The 21667-nt window shown below is 54.7% G+C and overlaps 7 protein-coding genes and 1 non-coding gene across 8 annotated transcripts; 5 read left to right on the forward strand and 3 right to left on the reverse strand.

Moving 5' to 3' along the window:
* Positions 1–329: 329 nt before the first annotated feature.
* On the forward strand, positions 330–1295 carry V2A60_004331 (uncharacterized protein; the record flags this gene model as incomplete). Its single annotated transcript, XM_083255652.1, has 1 exon — positions 330–1295. The coding sequence occupies one exon, from the start codon at positions 330–332 to the stop codon at positions 1293–1295; it is 966 nt and encodes a 321-aa protein (XP_083111778.1).
* Positions 1296–1909: 614 nt separating this feature from the next.
* On the reverse strand, positions 1910–2428 carry V2A60_004332 (uncharacterized protein; the record flags this gene model as incomplete). The annotated part of the gene is made up of 2 exons (XM_083255653.1): positions 1910–2274; positions 2395–2428. 2 exons carry the CDS (start codon positions 2426–2428, stop codon positions 1910–1912), a joined length of 399 nt encoding a protein of 132 aa, XP_083111779.1.
* Positions 2429–3922: 1494 nt separating this feature from the next.
* Positions 3923–4754, forward strand: V2A60_004333 (Tctex-1; the record flags this gene model as incomplete). The annotated part of the gene is made up of 4 exons (XM_083255654.1): positions 3923–3934; positions 4045–4083; positions 4173–4247; positions 4401–4754. The coding sequence occupies 4 exons, from the start codon at positions 3923–3925 to the stop codon at positions 4752–4754; spliced, it is 480 nt and encodes a 159-aa protein (XP_083111780.1).
* A 2868-nt stretch (positions 4755–7622) lies between these two features.
* V2A60_004334 (uncharacterized protein) lies at positions 7623–8942 on the forward strand (the record flags this gene model as incomplete). The annotated part of the gene is made up of 1 exon (XM_083255655.1): positions 7623–8942. One exon carries the CDS (start codon positions 7623–7625, stop codon positions 8940–8942), a length of 1320 nt encoding a protein of 439 aa, XP_083111781.1.
* Positions 8943–10034: 1092 nt separating this feature from the next.
* V2A60_004335 lies at positions 10035–10115 on the forward strand. Its single transcript has one exon. It is a non-coding gene; the product is annotated as a tRNA-Glu (tRNA).
* Positions 10116–10605: 490 nt separating this feature from the next.
* V2A60_004336 (uncharacterized protein) lies at positions 10606–12359 on the reverse strand (the record flags this gene model as incomplete). Its single annotated transcript, XM_083255656.1, has 2 exons — positions 10606–11910; positions 11967–12359. The coding sequence occupies 2 exons, from the start codon at positions 12357–12359 to the stop codon at positions 10606–10608; spliced, it is 1698 nt and encodes a 565-aa protein (XP_083111782.1).
* Positions 12360–15261: 2902 nt separating this feature from the next.
* V2A60_004337 (neutral/alkaline ceramidase) lies at positions 15262–18036 on the reverse strand (the record flags this gene model as incomplete). The annotated part of the gene is made up of 3 exons (XM_083255657.1): positions 15262–15847; positions 15896–17804; positions 17880–18036. 3 exons carry the CDS (start codon positions 18034–18036, stop codon positions 15262–15264), a joined length of 2652 nt encoding a protein of 883 aa, XP_083111783.1.
* Positions 18037–19123: 1087 nt separating this feature from the next.
* On the forward strand, positions 19124–20623 carry V2A60_004338 (uncharacterized protein; the record flags this gene model as incomplete). Its single annotated transcript, XM_083255658.1, has 1 exon — positions 19124–20623. One exon carries the CDS (start codon positions 19124–19126, stop codon positions 20621–20623), a length of 1500 nt encoding a protein of 499 aa, XP_083111784.1.
* Positions 20624–21667: the final 1044 nt, after the last annotated feature.

Consider the following 21667-nt stretch of genomic DNA (forward strand, 5'->3'; position numbering starts at 1 on the left):
AGGTTTTTCCGTGCCTGTTTCACTACAGGCGGTCGTGTCTGCCGCATCACGCAGCTTCACGCTGCCTACATAAGAGGGACCTTCGTAATATGTAGAGTGTACTGTGATTCGACGTCAGGTTGTCTATAAGCCAAACCCAGTCAACATGCAGAGGTTGCGACGTGAAATGGCCGAAACAGTTCATGCAGTTGGTAAACTCAAAATCCAACGCAATCTCAATTACAATGGCCTCCAAATTGCCCGTTCCATTCCGAATGCTCAGTACGCAAAGCGCTACCCTATAGTTATCACAATCACGGAGCGGACCCACCTGCTTATCGATAACCAAAATGCTGCTTTTCATCAACCACCAGACAAACATATCTCGGCGGTTCGAACACATCCCACTGCCACGCATTCTCCAATTCACAAAGGGCTTCCTGCCGCCTATGCCCGCTGCCGCCGCAGCCGCAGCCGTGACAATGGACCACGCACCCAAAAAACGCAAACCGTCCACCTCGTCCGTCGAAAATTCATCCAAGAAGGCGCGGTCTCACACCAACAACAGCACGCGCGCTCACAAACCATCATCATCATCGCCACCACCACTGGCACCGCCAGCGCAGGACTCGCCTCTCTGCAAGCCTCACGTCTCAATACTGGAAGAACTCTCCGGCAAGTACAACGTCCTGCTCGCGTCCGTCATCTCCTCGACGCCGATACGCAAGCGCCTGGTACACATCACGACGCACCTGCTCGACGGAACTGGCCCCGCTGGTACGGCCCCTCCGGATGACGACGACGACGACGACGACGACTCGGCAAATCGACGAGGAAGACCTCGCGTGGTGCTGCTGCACGCGCGCACGGCCGAGGTCTGCAAGATGATTACCGTGGCGGAAAAATGCAAGCGACTGCTGGAGGAGCAGCAGCAGCAGCAGCAGCAGCGGCGGCAACAGGGTCAGATAGCGACGTGGTTCCAGTACAATCAGCTGTTTGACCTTCCCCAGGACGAGGCAGAGCGGATTACGAAGAGGAAGAGCCGCGGGAAGAAGACAGTCGTGGAAGAGACGGTGCTCCAAGTCGACGCAGAGGTGGGCAATGACAACGATGATGACGACGACGACGACGACGAGAGCGACGCGTTCGAGACGATGCAGCAGCAGCAGAAGCAGCAGCAGTCACGGTTCGAAAAGGCGGTGCTGCCCCCGCTGCCGGTCAGGACCATCAAGTCGCTGCGCATCTTCCTGTCGACGGTGCCCATTCCGGAGCTCAAGACCAAAGACGGCGTGACGGTGCAAACCAGCGCAAACTGAGTTGGGCGGGAGAGTAGCAGGCACATGCCTGTACGGCAGCGGACCGGCGGAGAGAGTCTTGACAATATGAAATACTAGGAGTGCATTACATGGCGTTGGGAAGGGGCATGGAACGATTTTTATCTGGCATAGACAGCACACACACACACACACTCACTCACACTTTTGTATCATGATTGAAGATACCCACAACTCTGGAGCTTTTGGATCAATTTTTTTTTGAACGATTCGGCTGCTTTGTTTTTCTCGCTATCGAAATTTGCCTCTTGTACAGAAAGCACTCATAGATATATTTCCAAAAAAAGGGATGCTATATAAACACGATTCAAAAAATTAACGCCGACAGGCAGTTTATGTGTCAGATATGCATCCCCGCTCTTGCCGCTGTCAAGCAACCAAATATGACGAGAATACATGTTCAACCCTCCACCACCTGGCACTCCTAGGCCTCTCCATCTCTTTCTCTCTCCTCCCAATTGGGGGCCGGGCCATTCGGGGTTTTCGTCGAGTTCAAACACGACAGTTTGATTTCCTTTCCCACAGAATGCGTCCAAACACAACCCTCAGCCTCTGCTCTCCCCACCCCACCCTTTCCTTTCCTTTTTATTTTCTTTTCAATGGCCGTCGCCCTTTTGCTTCTTAGACGTGTCCATGATGCGGAGGACAAAGTTGACGACGACGGCGAGCAGCAGGATGATGGCCAGGACGGTGGGGCCGAAGCGGTCGTCGAAGCCGGCCTGGCCGCGGACGCGTATCGACTTGGCGCGCCAGTGGTAGGTGACGAGGGCGTAGATCATGGTGAGCATGGCGACGCCGGTGAAGAGAAAGGCTGAGATGAAGGCGACGCGGTCGCCAAAGTTGAGCATGCCAATGGCGAGGGCGCCGATGACGACGGTGAAGTTGAGCCACGACAGGAACGTGCGCTCGTTGGCGAAGAAGACCTTGGGTTCGACGCGGGTCGGCAGCGCGATGCGCTTGCCTGCAAAGGAAAAATAAAAAATAAAAAATTAGCCATCACGGAATCTGGTTGGCTACGCATGCAGCTTGGGAGGCAAGGTTGCTCCGGAGGGCACTCCGGATAGCAAGAGAGGGGACGTACCGGGCGCGGTCTGGAGAAGAGGTTGGGAAGACATGATGGAGGGGTAATATATAGGGTACAGCAGGTTTTCCAATTGGGTTGGATGGAGGAGATGTGATGTGTTGTCTGGCTCTTCGTAGTCCGGTTCTGCTTCGTCAAGAGGTTTTTCGGGAGGGAGCCAGAGGAGGGGAGCCGGCGGAGATGGACGAAAACAGTCCAAAGGCGATTGACAAGACAAAAGCTCAACCCTCGTCTGCGAGAATCGCTGGGCAAAGCGCTAGGAGTAGAGACGTCCGTTTCCGAGAGGGTGACACGAGAGAGAGAGAGCAATATAATCACAAGATGAGAGGGATTTAGAAGCAGAAATGTAAAAAAAAAAAAATAGATTGCATTCAAGAGTGTAGGTAGCTACCCTTTGGAGAACTGACCTGGGCGACCGAGAAACGAGTGATGAACCCATGTAGTGCCCCACTGCTTAGCTGGGTGTGTGGGTGCGGTGCTATATCGCCTGGAAGCTCTTGGACTTTTTGGCTTGAGAAGCCGGATTCAGTGGTGAGGCACGTGGGGGCCATGGTTGGCTGTCCCGTCACGTGGAGCCATTCTGTCTGTGGCTTGTGAATGGAGGGAGGTCTGTCGGTGGGAAAAAAGGCGTTTTTGAATGGATCCAGCGTCGTATGGGTTCTTTTTTTCTTTCCTATTTTCCTTTCGAACCTTGTCCGGGACGCGAGCTGCAGTCGGTCGAGTGAAAGCTGTGGTGACGGAGGAGGAGGAGATGCTGTGGCTTCCATTGTGGTGGTGTGGTGCTTGGGTCTCAGATTCGGGGCACGTTACATGTACCTACATATTTGCTATAGGTACCATCTCTGTAGGTACTAATGGATGGACGACGTTGATTGGAAACGCGCAAAGAGGCTCTACAGTCTGACCCAAAGGCCTGCAAACCGGCCAATGCACATTCAGATACGAAAGACTTCTTCTGTAGCCACAAACAGATTTTTTTCCTTTCTTCATACAACAAATGCCGTAGTTGATCGCGCTGGACAGCGTTTATCCGTGTCCTGTACTACAAGAAACATGCAGCGGGCCGCCGCCAATGGCCGCCGTCCCGCGGCGCCTTGGCCCCCCCCTCTCTCCTCTAATCGTTATCGGCGGCACCGCCAAACTGGTGCGCTAAAGTAAACAGAAAGCCGCCGGCCCAAACACAAACAAAAACCCCCCCGGTCATCAACCTCCAAACACGTTCGGATCGCGTGCCAACCTTGCAAAGACCGTTTTTGAAATCTCCGAGTTCCAACGCCCACGTTCCCCTTACGCACTACATACTCGTCATTGGAAGCTAGCTACAACGCCTTTTTTATCATTGAACGGTTCTCCCTTTCGTCGCCACCGCCACACTCTGCCCGACCGACCCGTACCCCGGTTTCCCCCCCTCTCTTAACGGCGGCGCGAAGCGAACCCCCCTTTAGTGACGACGCTTGCATTCGTCTTTTGTCTCTCGTCAGACCCCATTTTCCTTTGCTCTTCGACGCACGCGACAATCTCGTTCAAAATGTCCACACCTGTATGATAGATGCGACTTCCGAGGGAGGGCGGCGCGGGAGAGAAGGGATTGTCGGAAGACCTCCTCACCCGTGTTGCTGTTGGTCTGCTGTTGCTAATTGTGTCGCGCAGCCCGTCGCCCTGAACCGTCTCAAGCAGATTGCCACCGATGTACGTACGAGAGCCTCGCCTGCCATGGCCCCCCGACGGCAGCACTCCGGACGAGGTTGAGATCCACGGTCTTCTAACGAATGCGATAGGTGTGCAACAGCGCCATTGGCAATGCCGAATTCTACGACCACGCCAAGACGGAGCAATGGAACTCCAACATCATTGTGAGAAGACGCCCGCATCACATATTACCATTTTGATTCACGAGCCCTTGAATCACGTTTCGAGTCGAGCCAGCCCGCGGCCCCCCGCCCCGTTCCTTTCCATGATCACCAAGTCAATTTTGCTAACGCATGCTGGAAACAAAAACCAAACAGAGCTCGATGCTCAAGGCCGTCATCTCCGAGTCGACCCCCCAAGGCGCCAGCGCGCCGTCGTTCAAGTTTGCCTGCAACAGCACCATTGTGCAGCACCTGGTGCCGACGTCGTCGCTCAACAAGCCGCGGGCGGGCGCCGACGGCGGCAGGGACGAGCAGCAGCCGCACATCTCGACGAGCGCCGAGGCCGCGACGGCCACGGACGGCAAGCCGCACGTGGGCCGGCGCGGAATGCACAGCGCGACGGGCGCGTACTGGGACGAGAAGAAGGACGGCATGTGGACGTTCAAGTACGACGGCGGCGAGGGCAAGGGCATGGACGTGGTGATTATGCTCATCTGGATTGCCATTTAGATGTAAGGGGGGTTCGGGCCAGAGGTCGGGATCGTGTTTCCCGGCGGGTTCGGGAAGAGGAAAGATGAATGGGCATAATCCTGATTACGGAAGAACCACGAAACGATAACAGCATTCGATAGTTGAAATTGTAACTTCTTTTCAATTTTTTTTCTTCTCAGATCTCATTTGGACACCAGCTGGGACCATGGTCAGCTTATTGATTCGGTTTCTGAAAAGAAGCCGGAACTTTTTGTTCTCGTGTCGTTTGGAATTGCAGTCATGTAGCTATGGTGCGCGGCAAGGACGGGAGTATGTGCCAAAAAACAGTCACAGCGTGACTCTTTTGTGATTGAGGTTTTTGGTCTTTCTGGTTCGACTACCAGTACATGGTTCAGTACCTCGGAAAGGGTATCAGTTCACCCAGATACTGTTCTCCGTGATAAGGCGCTAGAAGCATCTGCAGCAAGCGAAAAACATCACAAAGCGGCGTGGAATTATTGACAATTGTGACTTTTCTTTTACTACCTCTGCACTATAATTGGTGTTGAGGCAAGACATATATACAGCCGTCACCCCCTTTCCCTTCTCCCGTGGCGAGGCGCTGTAGTTCTATCATTAGACATGACACTCGCGCCCCTCTCCGGGGAGACGAGGCCGTCTTGGCGTGGCCGCAGGAAGCAAAGCCGCTTGCCACCGCCGATATGCCTGATTACGCATCCGACTACTGGCACGTAGTAGGTACGTAGTTGGTACGTAGGCTGGTGTGTCATGTTTGCAATGGGCGGATACTACCCCCTCCCCCCGACGGAGCTAGGAAGAAAAAAAAGAAGAAAAAATCTATGACTGAGAGAATAAATGTCCGAATATCAGTGGCTGGAACAGGGTCAAGCTGCAGGGTTGTGAGGGTTCTGAAGGGTCCCAATGTATTATGGGGAAGAGAGGGAAGCTTTGGCGGTGGCCATGACATCAAAGAGCTTCCAGATGGGGAGGGAGGGGATTCGCTGGCATGTGTTGTAATGGCAATGGATGGGTACAGACTAACTAAAATAGTTGACTCAAACTAAGTTGTCTAGTTGCCATGTCGGGGCAATATTTTGACGAGGAGAGGAAGTTGTACATCCATTCAACCATTCAATTGAAACATGGACCCTTGGATGGGCGAGGTGGAGGTGTCGTGGTATGACGTACATGTGGCCAGTGTGGGAGGGACTTGGGGACTTTCTTTGGTCACGAGGGGTTCCTGTGCAGCATGTCTGTCTTGGATGCCATACCAAGACAAATAATTGGGTGGCCGAGCAGGTACAACCAAGTATTTGAGCCTCAACACCTGGTACTAAGGCAGTCATTTTTTCTTTACCTTTATTTTCTTAATGTTGAACAAAAAAATCACGTCTTGCTTGAAGTTGCCTCCCCCTCCCGAGAAGATTCCCTGGATCAACTCAACCGGGATCCATGCCCCCCCCCCCGGGGGCGCAAAGTCTGGTGGACGAATAAGAATAGAGGCCATGACGCAAAAAAGCTGGGGGGAGGGGCCTCGTGGAACTCGGCCTCTCCACTTGATCGGCTGGCTAGGTAGAGAGCTGGTACGGACGAGATACGATGCCGACGATGACTGGCAAAGTACCTGAACTTCTTACTTTTACTGGCTCGGTACGTGCAAACAAAAAAGTACCGCCACTTGTTGGTGGGATAGGCTGGAAGTGGGTCAGGTACGTACTTGCATTTGTTGCTGACGGGGCTGCAAACGAAGAAACCCGAGTTATGTCCCAATGTTCAAACGCATGCATCGTATTCTCGGACGAGGACGGGATAAAATGCAGAAAAAAAAAAGGGCAAGACCAAACAGAATCGAAAACGGATAATTTATACTGCATGTTCTAGACACAACCTTTCCCCCCTCCCCTCCCCTAAAAGAAAGTGAGGCGGTGGCTGAATGCTCTGCATGCTCTCTCAACACCCTCTTCTTCAAAAAAAAAACTGCATGCACTATATTTGGCAGCTGGTAGCGGGTTGGACGGTGACGCCGTAGGCCATCTATCCACCCACCCACGCTACGTAGGTAGTGCCTTGAAGTCCAAGGCCCAAAAAAAGGGGCCTCGCCTTCAAGGCCTCGGACCATGCAACTTTGGGCTCTTGTTGCCTGTCCTGGCATCCGTACCTGAAAAAGAAATAATTGACCAAAAAATACCAATAATAATAGATTAGCGGCCGCCTTTTTCGGACTCCACAAATCTTTTTTCGTTGCGCACGCCCCCCAAGTACCTCCGAACCCCTCGGTTCTCCGTGTCTTTCCTTATAAAGATCCCCGGCGTCGTTGTCGTCGCCCAGACCGCCCCCCCGCCCCGTTACCTTTGTACAAACTCACCTTGTATCATATAATATCCATAGGTATCGACAATCCCAAAGAGAGGGTGACCTCTATTTTCTTTCGACAACAATCACGAAGAAATAGTTTCGACACAGACAGAATCTTGACCCGAGCCATATCCTGCGTACGACAGACGCGCGGCAAACATACACGCATATACTGGTCTCTTTTTTTGTCTTGGCTACCGACCAGCATTTACCAAACGAAAATCACCACACCCGCTCTATACAAACAAAGACATTCAAGGACGGCAAAAACCATTTTGTCCCGACCGACGTCGAGTCAACATCAACAAAGATCGCCTTCTTCGCGCTGCGGCCCAGCACGAAGTCTTGCCTTCTCTTTCTTCTCCATCTCCCTTCTGTATAACCGGTCCGGCGCGCCACACGCCCGTTTATCGCCAATCACCAGCCACTTGCCCACCTCTTATTGGCCTAAACGCACGCTTCCACGCATCATCATTAACTTCATCATCGTCATCATCATCGTCACCAACAAGACACACACACCCGCCCATCATGGTCCAGTGGCTCGCCGACCCGGCATCGCACGGGGGTAGCAGCAGCAGCGGCAACAGTGGCAGCAGCGGCAGCAGCACCAGCACCAGCACAACCACAACCACAACCGAAGTCGCCCGCAATGTCCTCCCGCCGAAGCGTCCCGCCCGCCGCGGCTACTCCGTCACCGATTTTCAAGGCGACGTGATGCCCGACTTTCTCGCCGCTCTGCAAACCGTCTCTCTCCACAACAATAGCATCAGCATCAGCAACAGCAGCAGCAGCACCAACACCACTTCAACATCACCTCCCTCCTCCTCCTCGGCCGCCGCCGCGCACATCCCCACCGAGGCCAGCATTCCCGAAAACGCCGTGCTGCGCACCGCGCCGCCTTCGGTACCGCTGTCGACGCGGACGCAGCAGGCCCTCGTCTCGGCGCTGCGGCCCCAGGCCGGGAAGAAGAAGCAGCCCCCGCGGCGCTCCTACTCGGCCACCGACAAGGAGCCCGAGGACGCCGTGCTCGCGCCGAACCAACCCCGGCCGCCGCCGCCCGCGTCCTCGCTCCGCAGTGGTGGTGGTGGTATCCGCAGCGGTGGCGTCGGCGTCGGCGTCGGCGGCGGTGCTGGTGGCCTGCTCGACCTCCCGCCCGAGCTGCACTACACCCTGTTTGACTTTCTCGACCCCATTGACGCCGTCTGCCTGGGCCTCGCCCACCCGGCCCTCTACGCCGTCCACCGGCGCAAGAACAGCCGCGTGCCCCTCAGCAGCCGCTACAACGGCCCCAACGACCTCGAGTGGGTGTGGCGCGGCGTCCGACACCTCAACCAGCGTGGCGGCGGCGGCGGCGACATGAACCACAACAGTAGCAGCGGCACCTCAACACCCACCACCTCTGCGGACCAACAGGAGACCACTTGCATCTCACAGCAGCAACGGCAGCAGCAGCAAAAGAACGAACACAGCACCGGCGGCGGCGGCGGCGGCGGAGGCAGCGCGCTCGACAAGCTCCGCGTCAAGGGCCAGGTCTACTGCCGCAAGTGCGGCATCTCCAGGTGCGAGCTCCACCGCCACATCAAGAGCTGGATGGGCGACGGCTACCAGTACTGCGAGATCAAGGAGCGCTTCGGCCCGCCCGCCCCGGACGGCGCCAAGTCGTACTGCTTCATGAGCTCCCCCAAGGACCGCCACCGCTGCGGCCGTCACGGCGCGCTCAGGGTCGCCGGCGCGGGTACCACCAGCAGCAGCGGCCGCGGCAGCGGCAGCAGCAGCAGGAACAGCCCGGCGACGACCCCGGCAGCGGCTGTCGCGACGCTCGCGGCGACGTCACCTTGGGGGGCGTGAAGGAGAAGATGTACCCGTCATCGTCGTCGGGTTTCCTTTTGTTTCTTTTCTCTCACTGTGAGGCTGCGCTTGCGGCCAAAACAATGTAACTAGAAATGGTGTGGTCTTTTTTATAGCATCAAGAGGCAAGCATGATACCATTTTCCTTTTTCTTCCCTTTTTCTTTTCTTTCCTTTCTCTTTTTTTTTCGCATCTTTTGCTTTCAAGTCCCCCCCAACCTCTTTTGTCCTCTCTTGTCCGGGGGGAAACGTGCGGTTTATGCCCAAGCCATCACGCCCCGGATCATCATCACCATTTTTTTCTTTTTCGCATTTCCTGGGGTTGTTGTACTTTGTTCAATCTTTGCATTAGGGGCGAGGGAACATGGTTTCTGGTTGAATTTCGGGAAAGCATTTCTTTCGCAAGATGTAAAGGATGAAGAAGAAATCAATCCTTTCTTGATGAGTTGATCGTCTGGCACCACACGATGAGAGATGGTGGGTGGTTGAGTGGTTTTGGAATGCAGCTTCTTGCAAAGAGCAAAATACTCTGAAACACACACACCACACACACACATATATCAGGTATACATAGTATACACCATGTAAGAATAAAGAGACAGTGAGACCTTGTTTCTCAAATCAACCGTTGCTGGCCCAACCTCGAAACTCTCTGTCGATGTGCTTTCCCGTCGTCAACTCACACGGCTACTGTTCATGGCCAAACAAGGGAAATCGTGGACATTCTCTCTTCTCTCTCTCTTCTCTCGCTCTTTTCTATGCAGCAAGACCTGCCAACTCTTGCATATATGCAAGCCCCCCCCTCCATCCTAACGAGCCAAGGATCAATAAAGTGACGGCCTCCTTCAAACCAGCTGATTGTTCCGCGTGCATGCGTCTCGGGGTGTATTATTCCGCGCCGTGCGGTTGTATAAGAGTTTTGTTTCTGCTGCATTGTGCATATTTTTGGGGGGGGTTCAAGTATGCAACAACACCACCAGTACCGCCAAGAGCAGCCAAAAAGAAATAAAAAAAAAAAACATGAGAATCCTGTCGGGGGTTTGTCAAGTAGATCTTAGTTACGAATAAGACTGCGGCTTTGCATCAAAAAGAATCCGGTATGGTGTAGTGGCTAACATCGCTCGCTCTCAACATTGGAACCGAGCAGCCCAGGGTTCGATTCCCTGTACCGGAGAAGGGCGACAAGCCACTATTTTTTGCTCCTCTCTCTCTCTCCTTTAGAGGGGGTGGAGAGTGTTTTGCCAGCTGCCAGTATCAAAATCTGTTCTTCTTCCTTTTTTCTTTTTGCCCTTTCTTTCCTCTCTTCTTTTCTTCCTTCTTTCTCTTTTGATTTCTTTTGATTTTTTCTTTCATTTCTTCATTTATTTCTTTTATTTAATTTTTGTAAATCTCCATTTTTAAACACGTTCTCGTCTTTTGTTGTTGGCCAAGTCACATGAATGAAAAGGAGCCAGCATGGAAAATTCTATTTGAATTTGTGGTTCCAGTCATGTAAACATCTTTAAAGAGGAAATGAACCAAAAGAAAAATAAAAAACGCCGTCTTTCCTGTGGAATCTAAAGAGTTGACCCAAGAATTGATCCAAAAAATAATCCAAAAACGCCGTAGCCATGATCTAAAAAAACAAACAAAACAAAAAACACTCATTCTATCCTTTGGGCTTCTCATCGCAGGGCGTCAGTGTTGCCGGCACCAGCATCGTCCTTGCTGTCGTCGCCCGGGGTCGGGCCAAACTTTTTAAGCATGGCCTCGTGGGCCTTGCGGTCGTCGTCCATCTGCTTTCTATGCTTCTCTAGCTCCTCCGGGCACCACTTGCCGACGCAGGTGGGCGTGACCCACTCGGTGCCGTTGGGGCACTGGCCGTGGTCGTGAATCCAGCGGTTGATGCCGTCGACAAACCAGCCGCTGGTGGCGTCGGGCTCCTTCTTGGCGGCGACGGGATAGCCGAGACGGAAGCTGTCGCTGGTGCAGCAGCGGCCGTCGCGGTAGCGCCAGCTGAAGCAGGTGCGCTCCTTGCTGGGCTTGTTGGGGTCCGAGGACTGGTGGCGGTAGCGCTGGTGCAGGTACCAGTCGCGCTCGTCGTCGGTCTTGAGCCCCTCGTAGGCGTGGGTGTCGAGGCTGAGGCCCTCGGCGAGGCAGACGCGGGCGCAGGCCTCGGGCGACTCGTGGGCGTGCTTCTCGACGACGTTGTCGCCGTCGTCGGGCTTGGCCAGGCAGCGCTGCTCGGCCAGATTGTTCCACCGGGGGCGGCGGGGGACAATGTTGGGGGCGACAAAGGCGTGGTAGAGGTCGCGCAGCTGCATGGGCTCCGTCTTGGTGCGCGTCTGCTCGTACTGCCACACGCCGCTGACCTCTTCCGAGTTGACGTGGTGCAGGGTGAAGAGGGGCTGGCACCAGTCGTGGGGGCTGAAGGGGAAGGTGTTGGGCTTCTCGTTGTTGAACATGGGCGAGGCGCGCAGGACAGAGACGGCGAGGTTGTCAATGACATCGGCGAGCAGGGCGTCGCCGCAGCAGGTGTTGATGGCCATTTCGTTGAGCCGCTTGGGCGGGATGTCTTTGACGTGGGCGACGAGCCTCTCGAGCAGGACGCCAGAGATGGCATAGCCAGAGCCTCCGTGGGCAAAGGGCATGTTGTTCAGAAAGGCGACGCCGCCGACGTAAATGTCCTTGGTGGGGTCCATTTGGGTGTTAAGCCAGTTGACGAGGTTGGACCAGACGACGTAGGTATCGGCCTCGACAAAGACATACCACTTGCGGGCGGGGCGCATCTCCCAGGTGCGCACAACCATGTTGAGGAACTTGTACTTGTCGAGATCCCAGCCGCCGGGCATGTCGTTGGTGCACTCCTTCTGAGAGATGGGACAGTCTAGCTGGGCTTGGTAGAGGCGGAATTCGGCGCGGTCGCTGGTGAGAACGTCCTGGACGCGGTCGAGGACATTGTAGATGTGATATTTTCCAATTTGTTGTTCCTGAATTGTTAGCTATTGCTCGAGAGGAGGCAAGTTTGGGTGCAAAGGCATCATACCAAGTCGGAAAAGAGCAAAAAGTCGGGGATGCATTGCAAGCTCGTCAGCAGCTGGGTGGGCATCTTGTCAAAGGACTCGGTGGCGCCCGTCTTCATGACGACCATTATGTCGCGGGTGCTGGGGAAGCCATGACAGGGCTCGCTGAAATTCCAGTGGGGGTGGACGGCGGCCTCGGTGCCGTTCTGGTAGAGGGTGTTGTTGACGATGCCGGGTTCAAAGTAGTTGGCAATGTGGTCGTAGATGTAGTGCGGGTAGTAGGCGGCTTCGGGTATGCGCGAGAGGCGGTAAAAGGAGAAGAAGAAGCACGTGGCAATAAAGGAGAGTATCACGGTCCTCAAGGAGCGAGGCGGGAATGCTGGCGCCAAGAAGCGCGCGGGCTCGTGAGCTCCCATGTTGGTCGTCGGATGCGCGGTGGCTAGCAGAATAGAAAGGATATCCAAGAAGAGACGGTACAAGACAATGCCGTAGAGTGAAACAAGGGGTCAAGAGTCAAAGAAGAAGAAGAAGAAGAAGAGTCAAAGAAGACGAGCAAACGGGCGAATTAAAAACCGGCCACGTTTGAGCAAGAGATTAGGCGCGGCGACTGTTGTTGGTGGATATGCGCTTTCACCGAGTCCAGCTTCACAACTGATGAAACGGCTTGGCGCGGGTTGAGAAGATGGAAAAGGACGAATAGGAAGGGAAGTAACAAGTGACGACTTGAAACCTTGTTGCTGGGGAACAAAAGGTGGAAACATGAAAAGGAAGGAGGGAATATGCAAAGTTGTTCTTGGCTGACTTGGCAAGGGAAGGAAAAGCCAAGTGTTGTGAGGGCGAGGCCGGAGACAGGATATCAAGACTTTGTTTGGGTGGGGGATGAAGCAGCGTTTATCTGCAGACTACCGAGTACGCAGGCACTGTACGGCTGATATAAATGTTTTTAAAAAAAAGAAATAAAAAACTATGGAGAGGCAGGAGCAAATATGGCCGAGATGGCCCATTGTTTATGAGTATCGACAGGTTCGCTGGAGCAGTACTCCGTACCAGTAGACTGATTGACTGAATATTTGACTCAATTCGGGCGGTATGGGGTTCCCAAGACAAGCCACGGAGGGGTTGGAGTTGCCTTGGCCTGTGGTGCGTGTGTGCGTGTGCGTGTGCGTGTGCCTGCAGGGGGCCGAACCAATATGCCCACCACCCACGGGGGGGGGACTCGGCCGGGTTGATGGGATGCACGGGCAAGTCGAAAGAAGGGGAAAAAGATAAGCTGAAGATGTTATGGGGAACAAGGTTCGTGACGAAGCGACCAAGCATGGTTGGCTGGCATCTGGGACGCGGTTGGAATGCAACACTAAATGAACGGGGGGAAAGGCATGAATGGGCGATGGGGATTACATGAGGATGTGCGACAATAAATAAATAAATAAATGAATGAATTAAAAAAAGTAGTCGCCGATTCCTGCCTGTCATGGCGCTTCTTGAAAAGAAGGGACCTGACAAGATGAAGCATGAGCTGGGATTAAGCGGGGTTTACAGCTTGTTTTGCGTCGGGGCCACCCAAGAAAAAAAGTTTATTAATCTCCTTTCTCACAAGGGTATCCTGTTTGATTTCTTTTCCTTTTTTTTTGGTACAATTTCGAGAAGAAGAAGAGGAAGAAGGGGAAGAAGAAGAAGAAGAAAAAAAGGAACCCCCCCAAAAAAAAAAAAGCCACAAGTGGCAAAGCGGTTACGTACTAATACTCTGTACGGAGTAGTGCTCAAACTGTAAAATCCGGTGATCCGTTCCTGTACGACGACAACAGCAAGACAACAACTAAAAATAATGCATGGATGGGGGGAGGGGGGGTGATGGATCCATCTCCGCTGATCATCGGCGTCTGGTAATACTGATGGGCCATGGCCCATGGCTGGAATAGCCCATTTTTTTTTTCTGCCGTGGGATGACGACGCAGAGGAAAAGCACAAACGCTCTGGCTTTTTCTTTAATCTTTTTTTTTTATTTTTTTTTCAATTTTTTTTTATACAGCTCGGGTGTTTTTTTGTCGTTTCAGCAGGTCAAGGGTTCTTTCTTTTCCGCATAGTCTTGCGTATCTCTCCCTCCGTCTCTCTCTCTCTCTCTTTTCTACCTTTTTTTTCTACTTTTTTTTTTCTTCCTTGACAAACCCTTTCGTCAAGCAAAACCAGGTCCTTGCTCACCGGAGCAGCTTCTCCTTCCCGTCCCGTCCCGCCCCTTGTCTCTGTCTGCCTGCCTGCCTGCCTGCCTGCCTGCCTGCCTGCCTGTCTCTCTCTCTCTCTGTGCATCCTCAACGCGGGACCGGACGAAACAGTGTGCAGTAATGCAGACTTGAGCTATTGAAATCAAACTTGCCATCTCTCGAAAAAAAAAAAAAGAAAAGGGAGAAGAAGAAAAGGGGGAGGGAGGGCAGAGCGCTAATGTGTGGTTCTCGCTACTTAACAAGGTAGCATCACCAACTACTTGCGGATTAGTTCTTCATCAACCCTCCCGAACCGGAAATCGATCGTTTTTTTGACAAATCGGTGCTTTTCTTCTCCCCCCTTCCCAAAAAAAGTAACATCATCTGTCGACTGTACTAAGTAGTACAACCCACCACAACGGTAATTGACCTGGCCTCACCTTTTCGTTCTATCTAGAAAAAAAAAGGAAAAAAAAAAAGAAAAAGAAGAAACAGACTAGGGCTAGAAAATTCCCTCTGTCTTCATCTCGATTCATAAATAAGCTTTTTCTTACCCTCTTTTCTTTCTTTGTCCTTTTGGTGCCTCATATTCCGGGACGCCACATCCTTTCTCGTTTGTACTTGGGTAAATGGCTAAAAACAAGAAAAAAGAATTAGAAAAGAATTAGAGAGAAAAAAAAAGACAAAGAGATGAAAGGACTCGACTTGCGTTGGTGAAAACTACTACTTGCCCTGTGACCGAGCACAATATAGCAAAGTGAATTCCACACACGCACGCCGTCGCGCAACTAGCCGGCCAGTGTCTCATCAAAAGCCGGCCCTGCCTAATCCAAATCCTGCTTTTTGCCAACCTCTTGGGCACGTATCCGTACGGACTACTGACTGATACTTTGGTTCTTGATTTGCTTCGTCTCGTGCCTCCTATAACATGAAAACTATTGATCCAGTAAATTCCAATCCCAACGCCACTTGCGCCCGCACCACCGCATCACCGCATCACCGCATCACACATCACACATCACATCACATCACTTTGAAACAACAAACGTCACACCCACCTTCCCTTTACCAAATTCAAAAAAAAAAAAAAAAAAAGAAAAGGACCCCACCCGCATTCATCTCACCTCCTCCCCCCAACCCAGAATGATGAGCTTGCGCCGTCAAACGCCGTAATCCGACCCCCAAATGCCTTGGCGTCTCCAAAGTACCGTAGCCGGTACTCGCCCTCCTGCGCCCAGTCCTCCACCTCCCACTCCAGCGTCACCTCGCTCGTGCCCCGGATCCCCGACAGCCGCTTCCACCGGAACGCGAGCGCCCAGTCCGAGTCGTCGCGCACCACTGTCCACCCCTGCTGGCCCGCCGCCCGCCGCTCCACCGCCGCGTACGTCTGCTCCAGACGCAGGTTGTTGCGCGGGTTGGCTCCGACGAACCGCGCCCTCACCGTCTCCCCCCGCCCGAAGCGGTCCCGGCTCACATCCTCGCTGACGCTGCCGTACGGGCCGCCCCACGCGCGGTCGTACACCACCCCGGGGATGAAGCTCATGGCCCTGCGGCTGTTGTCCGGCGGCACCCGTCGCACCTTGCGGCCCGCCCGCGATGTCGGCCGCGTTGCCTTGAGGTAGTGCAACGTTTCCAGCGTCCGGTTGACGTATGCCGCCAATGTATGCGCCCCGTACAGCGTCGACGCGCCCTCATAACGTTGGATACTGCCCGCGTTAGCTTTCGCCCTACTCGCCCCGCCATCAACTACTTACTTGTACTCTTGCTCCGTAGTAATGTAATGAGTGTAGCTGTTGCTGGGAGCGCCAATCACCACCACGGGCTCCTGGCCGGCCAAGTCCTCCCTCATCTGCTCTTTGCTCCGAGCGGCGACGGCTTCTTTCCATCGCCTTCCCGCCATTGTCGTGGCTTCGCCCGGGCTAACTACAATCAGCAGCTGCCCGACCCGAAACGTCTGCACGTCGACAATGTTGGGTGTCCATTCGTACGGTCGTCCTACTTCTCCCACATCCAAGATGATGGGCTTGGGATGCTGACAATCCACCTGTTCCTGGCTAGGGGGCTTGAGCAGCCACCGGACGACCCGCCAGATGGGCGACGAGTTCGTCATGTTGCTGCCGTGCTGGATGAGGTCAAAGTGTCCCGGCTCGTCGCTCGTCCCACCGCCAAACGAGTATCCCAAAGCTGCGGGACACGTCCGAGCCATGGTGCCATTGGGGAGTAGGAATTCATATCCTGCCATGTCGTGAAACTCGTGAACCGCCTTGACTCCCACGCCCCTGACAGCGTTTACCTTGCTCAACTTCTTGTACACCCTCATGGCACCCTCAACCTGCAGCCGAGCAATCTCAAAGCAAGAAGATGCTCCGTTGTCGTTCTCGAGGAAAAAGGGCCCGCGACTACGGCAGGAGCCTGGACGTCCATCGCTGCAGCTACTAGTCTTGAAATCACAAGGCTCGCCCGTGTCTTCGCAGTACGCACCGAGCACGTTTGGGCTGGCGTCTCCCATGTTGGCTTGCGAGAAGCCGGCGACAAAGTCGTCCGTCTCTTGGCTCCCGCCCCGGACTCGACGCTCAAACAGATCCGCCGCGAGTCCCTTGTTGTCGCCAGTAATTAGAGTGTTGTTCGCCTGCATCGAGGTGCCGTGCGTGGGGAACCATGTCAGCACGCCAATGTTCTTGCCATCGGCCTCTCGCTGAAACTTGAGAACCGTAATGTCCTTTTCCACGGAGCCGTCGTCGTCACTGCTGACATTGTAACGCGCACGCTCCTCTTCAGGGTTTGCATAGTATGAGAATAAACTGCGGTTGATGTTGGCGCCGAAAATCTTCGTCTTGCCAACGCTGAGCGTCCCCACAGCCAAGCTCTCATGCGCTCGCTGGATGGACAGCAGACATCCGTCCACAATGGCCTGGTAGCTCTGCCTGTCAAAGCCCTTGCTCGTAATCTGCGGCAGCAGATAATTTAGCCAAGCACCCGGGCCGGAGTGAGAATGCGTGGCGGTAACTGCCAGGCTGTCGTGGTTGTACATGGAGTACGCCGGGCCGAGCTTCTGCAGGCCGTTGAGAATGCCAAACCGAACAGCCGTGTCACCAGACTGTGTGTCGAGCACGAGGTAGATGAACCGATCTTTGGGGTTATCAATGTCTCCAACGATGAAAGCGCGAGAGTACAGACGCTGCCGTACGCCGCTTCCGATTTGATTAGCGTCCGCATAGCCCATCATGTTAAGCTCGACAACGGGACCGGTAATGTCGGCTTTGCCAACGCCTAGTAGATAGCGGTCCGTCTCATGAGGTGCAGGTAGGCTAGAGAGTGGCTCATCTGTGTCTTCAAACTCATAGACGCCCCAGTCGCCCAGGCGTGACCACGGCCGCAAGTCGGTCGATGTGCCAAACAAGCGGAGAGTAGCGATGACGCACGCCAGACCCAGGACCAGATAAATCATGCAGTTGCCGCATAGCGAAGACCGCGGCCTGCGCTCCCGTAACAACGACTTCTCGGTACCTCTGAGGCTTCCAGCTTCAGGCAGAGGCTTGCCGGCCTTGGCTGACGGTGCCATGATGGGTTGTTCAGAGCTTGCCGACGCTGCCGCGTTCCATGTGGAATATCGGTGAACCTGCACAGCAAGGACGGCGGCGGCGAAGCAGGCGAGGTGGGTGACTAGAAAGAAAAGTGCCAGACCAGCTGCGACCTTTCAAGTCTACGTAATATTGGTTTGTGTGCGCACAATCTGACTTTGCCACGCGTGCAGTTTCGTGTTTGAGGTACGACGAGGCTCATCGGCGTCAGCCTGGATGCGGAACTGGCGCCGCGCCAGCTGGCGCTTTTGGTGGGGACGGTGAACACAGTGGCTGTGAAGGCTGCCTCGCAACAGACTGCAGCCGCCGGTCATGGCTCAACATCTTCGCGAAACATATCAAAAACCAAGGAGAGGAGACCATGAATGAGTGATCAGGGCCGTCTGGGTAGGCCCCAGACTCGCAACGCGACTACGGCTTTGTCATTGGCCAGCAGGCGCGCCTCCACCAGCATTGCCCAGACGCAGCCCTGACAGTGGTCATTTTATCGACACTGACAGAACCAAAGACGGCAGATTCTGGAGTAGAAGCAAACTGTCGAGCGTGGCCTACACATGAACTATAGGATAAGCGCTTCACCGTGAAAAATAGCCGCTACAGCTGGGCCTGTGAAGTGTCTCGTTGCGCTGTCATGGCCGCAACACTGCCAAAGAACGGTCGGGTGGACTCGAGTCTGGGTTACAAATCATACGATAACCTTATCTGGACCAGCCAGCGGCCATGACGCGATCTCTCCGCGCAGAGCCAATGGCCGCCATCGACCTTGTCACGCACACGCTTCGCCAGAGAAGCACGTCACCGCATCGGCTCCGCATACAAGCCATCTAGTGCCCACCGCCATGTCCAGGCTGGGTATAGCGCTTTCGTAGTTGTGCGTTGACTAATAACACTTGCAGATTTCGCCTTATGATCCGGAAACCGAACATCGAGAATGCCATTTGATCTTGGCCACGGAGTGCGATCTCTGGCTCTCATCGACTAGCGCTAGAGCTGCGCGGATTACCCTTACTTGTCGCCCGGCCCCGAGCTTGACACCGCATCTCCTGTCTGGCTGGCCGCTCCGCAAGTACGGAAAAAGTATGTGCATGCGAGTCCCACGATTAGCAGAAGCCGAAATCGATATCAGGATCAAAGGTGGCGGGGTATCAAAAATGCGTCCGACCGTTCCGCACTAGCCCTACTATCTATTACGACATATACAGCTCACCCTTTCCTTCCTACAAAGGCGTTTACTTTGCTCATCCATTGCGTTGCGAAATTATCAATTTCGTCGCATCAATTGAGCAATCTGTGGCCGTGCCGGATCAGCTCGGAGCTCCGCCGCGGGGCGCAGACGAAAATTGGAAACACCATAGTGGTGCGCAGTGACGACTGAGATTTGCGAAAACAACGCAAGACAAAATGGGGGAGCCAAGAAAGGGCGAGCATCGCCCTATACAGACCAGTGCGGTCATTGTTCTCAACGGCTCCAAGCGCCCGATAACCCGGCCTCCGTCGCCGCCGACACCGTCCGTGATACCTGCCGACAGCACGGTACCGTACGCGGAACCGCCCGAGCCGTTTCAACTGGCGGGACAGCACATCCAATATAGACCACCCACATCATATACAGCATCGCAGAACTCTGAGGATGCAACAGCGCTCTATACAGCTTCCGAAGATGAGCGGAAGAAGGAAGTACGCTTGCGCGACGGGCTTCACGTGATGAAAGCAGAAGCGCTCGCGCTGGCCAACCTGACACAGCTATACGAGACGGACGCGTTTGCGCGGAACGGGTTTCACAAGGCGGTGGAAGCCATCACGCGGCAGGCCGCAACCAACAGCAAGCTGGTGATTATCGGCGTCGGCAAGTCCGGGCTGATTGGCAAGAAGCTCGTGGCGACGTTTCAGAGCCTGGCGGTGCGCGCCGTCTTCCTGCACCCGACCGAGGCGCTCCACGGCGACCTGGGCATCGTCGGGCCCGACGACACGCTCCTGTTCATCACGTACTCGGGGTCGACGCAGGAGCTGCTGGCCGTGCTCCCGCACCTGGACGAGTCGCTGCCGACGATCCTGGTGACGTCGCACACGCGGCCCGACGCGTGCGAGTTTGTCCGGCGGCGGCCGTCGACCATTCTCGTGCCGGCGCCGGTCCACGAGCCGGAGAGCGTCTCTTTCGGCGTGTCGGCGCCGACAACGTCCACCACGACGGCGCTGGCGCTCGGGGACGCGCTGGCCATGACGGCGGCGCACGAGCTGCACCCCAACGTCGCCGGCGCGTTTGCCAGGAACCACCCCGGCGGCGCGATCGGCGTGGCCGTCGCGGCGGCCGCGTCATCGACGGCGTCATCGTCCATCACGACACCGTCCATCACGACACCGTCGACCACGACGTCGTCGTCCAAGAAGGTGCTGGTCCCGCCGCGGGCCGTCACGCTCCGACAAATCGCCGTCGGCTGGGACCACATCCACGACGCCAGCCACCTGCGCGGCGACAGCCCGGCGGCGAGCCTGCTCCGCGCGGGCTACGCCTCCAAGCACGGCTGGGTGCGCGTGGGCGAGGCCGTGGCCGCGCCGGGCCGCCTGCGCCGCCTGCGCGACGACGACCTCTTTGAGCCCCTGGGCGCGCTGCGCGGCGGCGGCGGCGCCGACGGCCTGCTCGTCTCGTGCCACGACCTGCTGGCCATGTCGGCGGAGACGACGGTGCGGCAGGCTCGCGACATCCTGCGAGGGACCCTCGGCGGCGGCGCTGTCGATGATGCTACCGTGCAAGCCAGCGGCAGCGGCGGCAGCGGCGGAGCTGGGCTGGATGAGGATGGCGAGTCCGAGGGCGCGGCGTCTTCGGCAATGATTGCGGTGACGGAGAATGGGCGCATCTGCGGCGTGCTGGAGGTGGCACAGGTGCTGGATCATCCCGACTAGACTCGACGCTCGTCTTTCTGTTTCCATGGGAAAGGACAAAACCAAACTATCAATAGACGGCGTTTACGATTTTGAATGACATGTATGCCGTTGGGTCATGCCAACGACATCGGATCCACGGCTCGGTTTTCGGCAGCGTGTTACGGTTCTACGGTACACTTTTTTCTTCTTCTTCTTTCATTTCTTCGCATATATACTGGGCATACGCATGTTGCATTTTAGCGATGATGCATTTGCAGTTTCGCTTCTCCTTTCCTTTTTTACTTTTCAACGGCTCTTTTCTTTCTTTTTTTTCTTCTTCTTCATAGCTGGGGTTCCGTACGGGCCAAGGCTTCGCGGCGCTGGCTGACTGGCAAACAGCAGCAGCAAAGGCGTCTCACGACATGAAGAATAAAAAAAAGAAGAATAGGGAAAAACAAAGGCGTCAACGATAAAATACACGACCAAATATGATAGAAGTGGTACAAGAGACATGGAAGGGCCATGGTCTCTTTTTTGCAAAGACAATACAATTCTGCTCTCCCTACTCTCCCAACGTAACATGAATGTTTTGTTTGTTTCTGGTGGTGACGGACAAGGCGAGGCCGCCAATGCCGATACTGTCATTCGTTCTGATAGTCCAAGCCAAGATAGTCCTATGACAGACCCGATACGAGCCAAGCCTCGAGAAAGAAAAGTGCACACTCTCCCCTTGCAGAAGCAATCCGGGTTCTTGGGGGGGGGGGAAAGGTGGTGGTGAGTAGTCACATTTTCCAACCTGCGAGGTGAACCAATATCGCCGCCAAGCCAATGTCAAGCCCAAGAAACCACGAAAACTTTCTTTTTTTACAGCCAAAGGAAGAAAGAAAGGCAAAGATATCCGGGGCACAGAAAATGGGGAAACGGAATGTGTTTTGGATCAGTCGTTCACGGGGTCGCCCTTCACTCCTCCCCCGCGATTTTACCTCCGCGGGGGGGGGGAGGCAGCAACATTTCGGACATGTAACAAACTTTTTTCCTTTTGTTGGTTTTTCCTTTCTTGGAAACAAAGTAGTACAAACTTTC

This window comes from Cordyceps javanica, chromosome 3 (genome assembly GCF_051103115.1).
Source record: "Cordyceps javanica chromosome 3, complete sequence".
NCBI classification, from domain to species: Eukaryota; Fungi; Ascomycota; class Sordariomycetes; order Hypocreales; family Cordycipitaceae; genus Cordyceps; species Cordyceps javanica.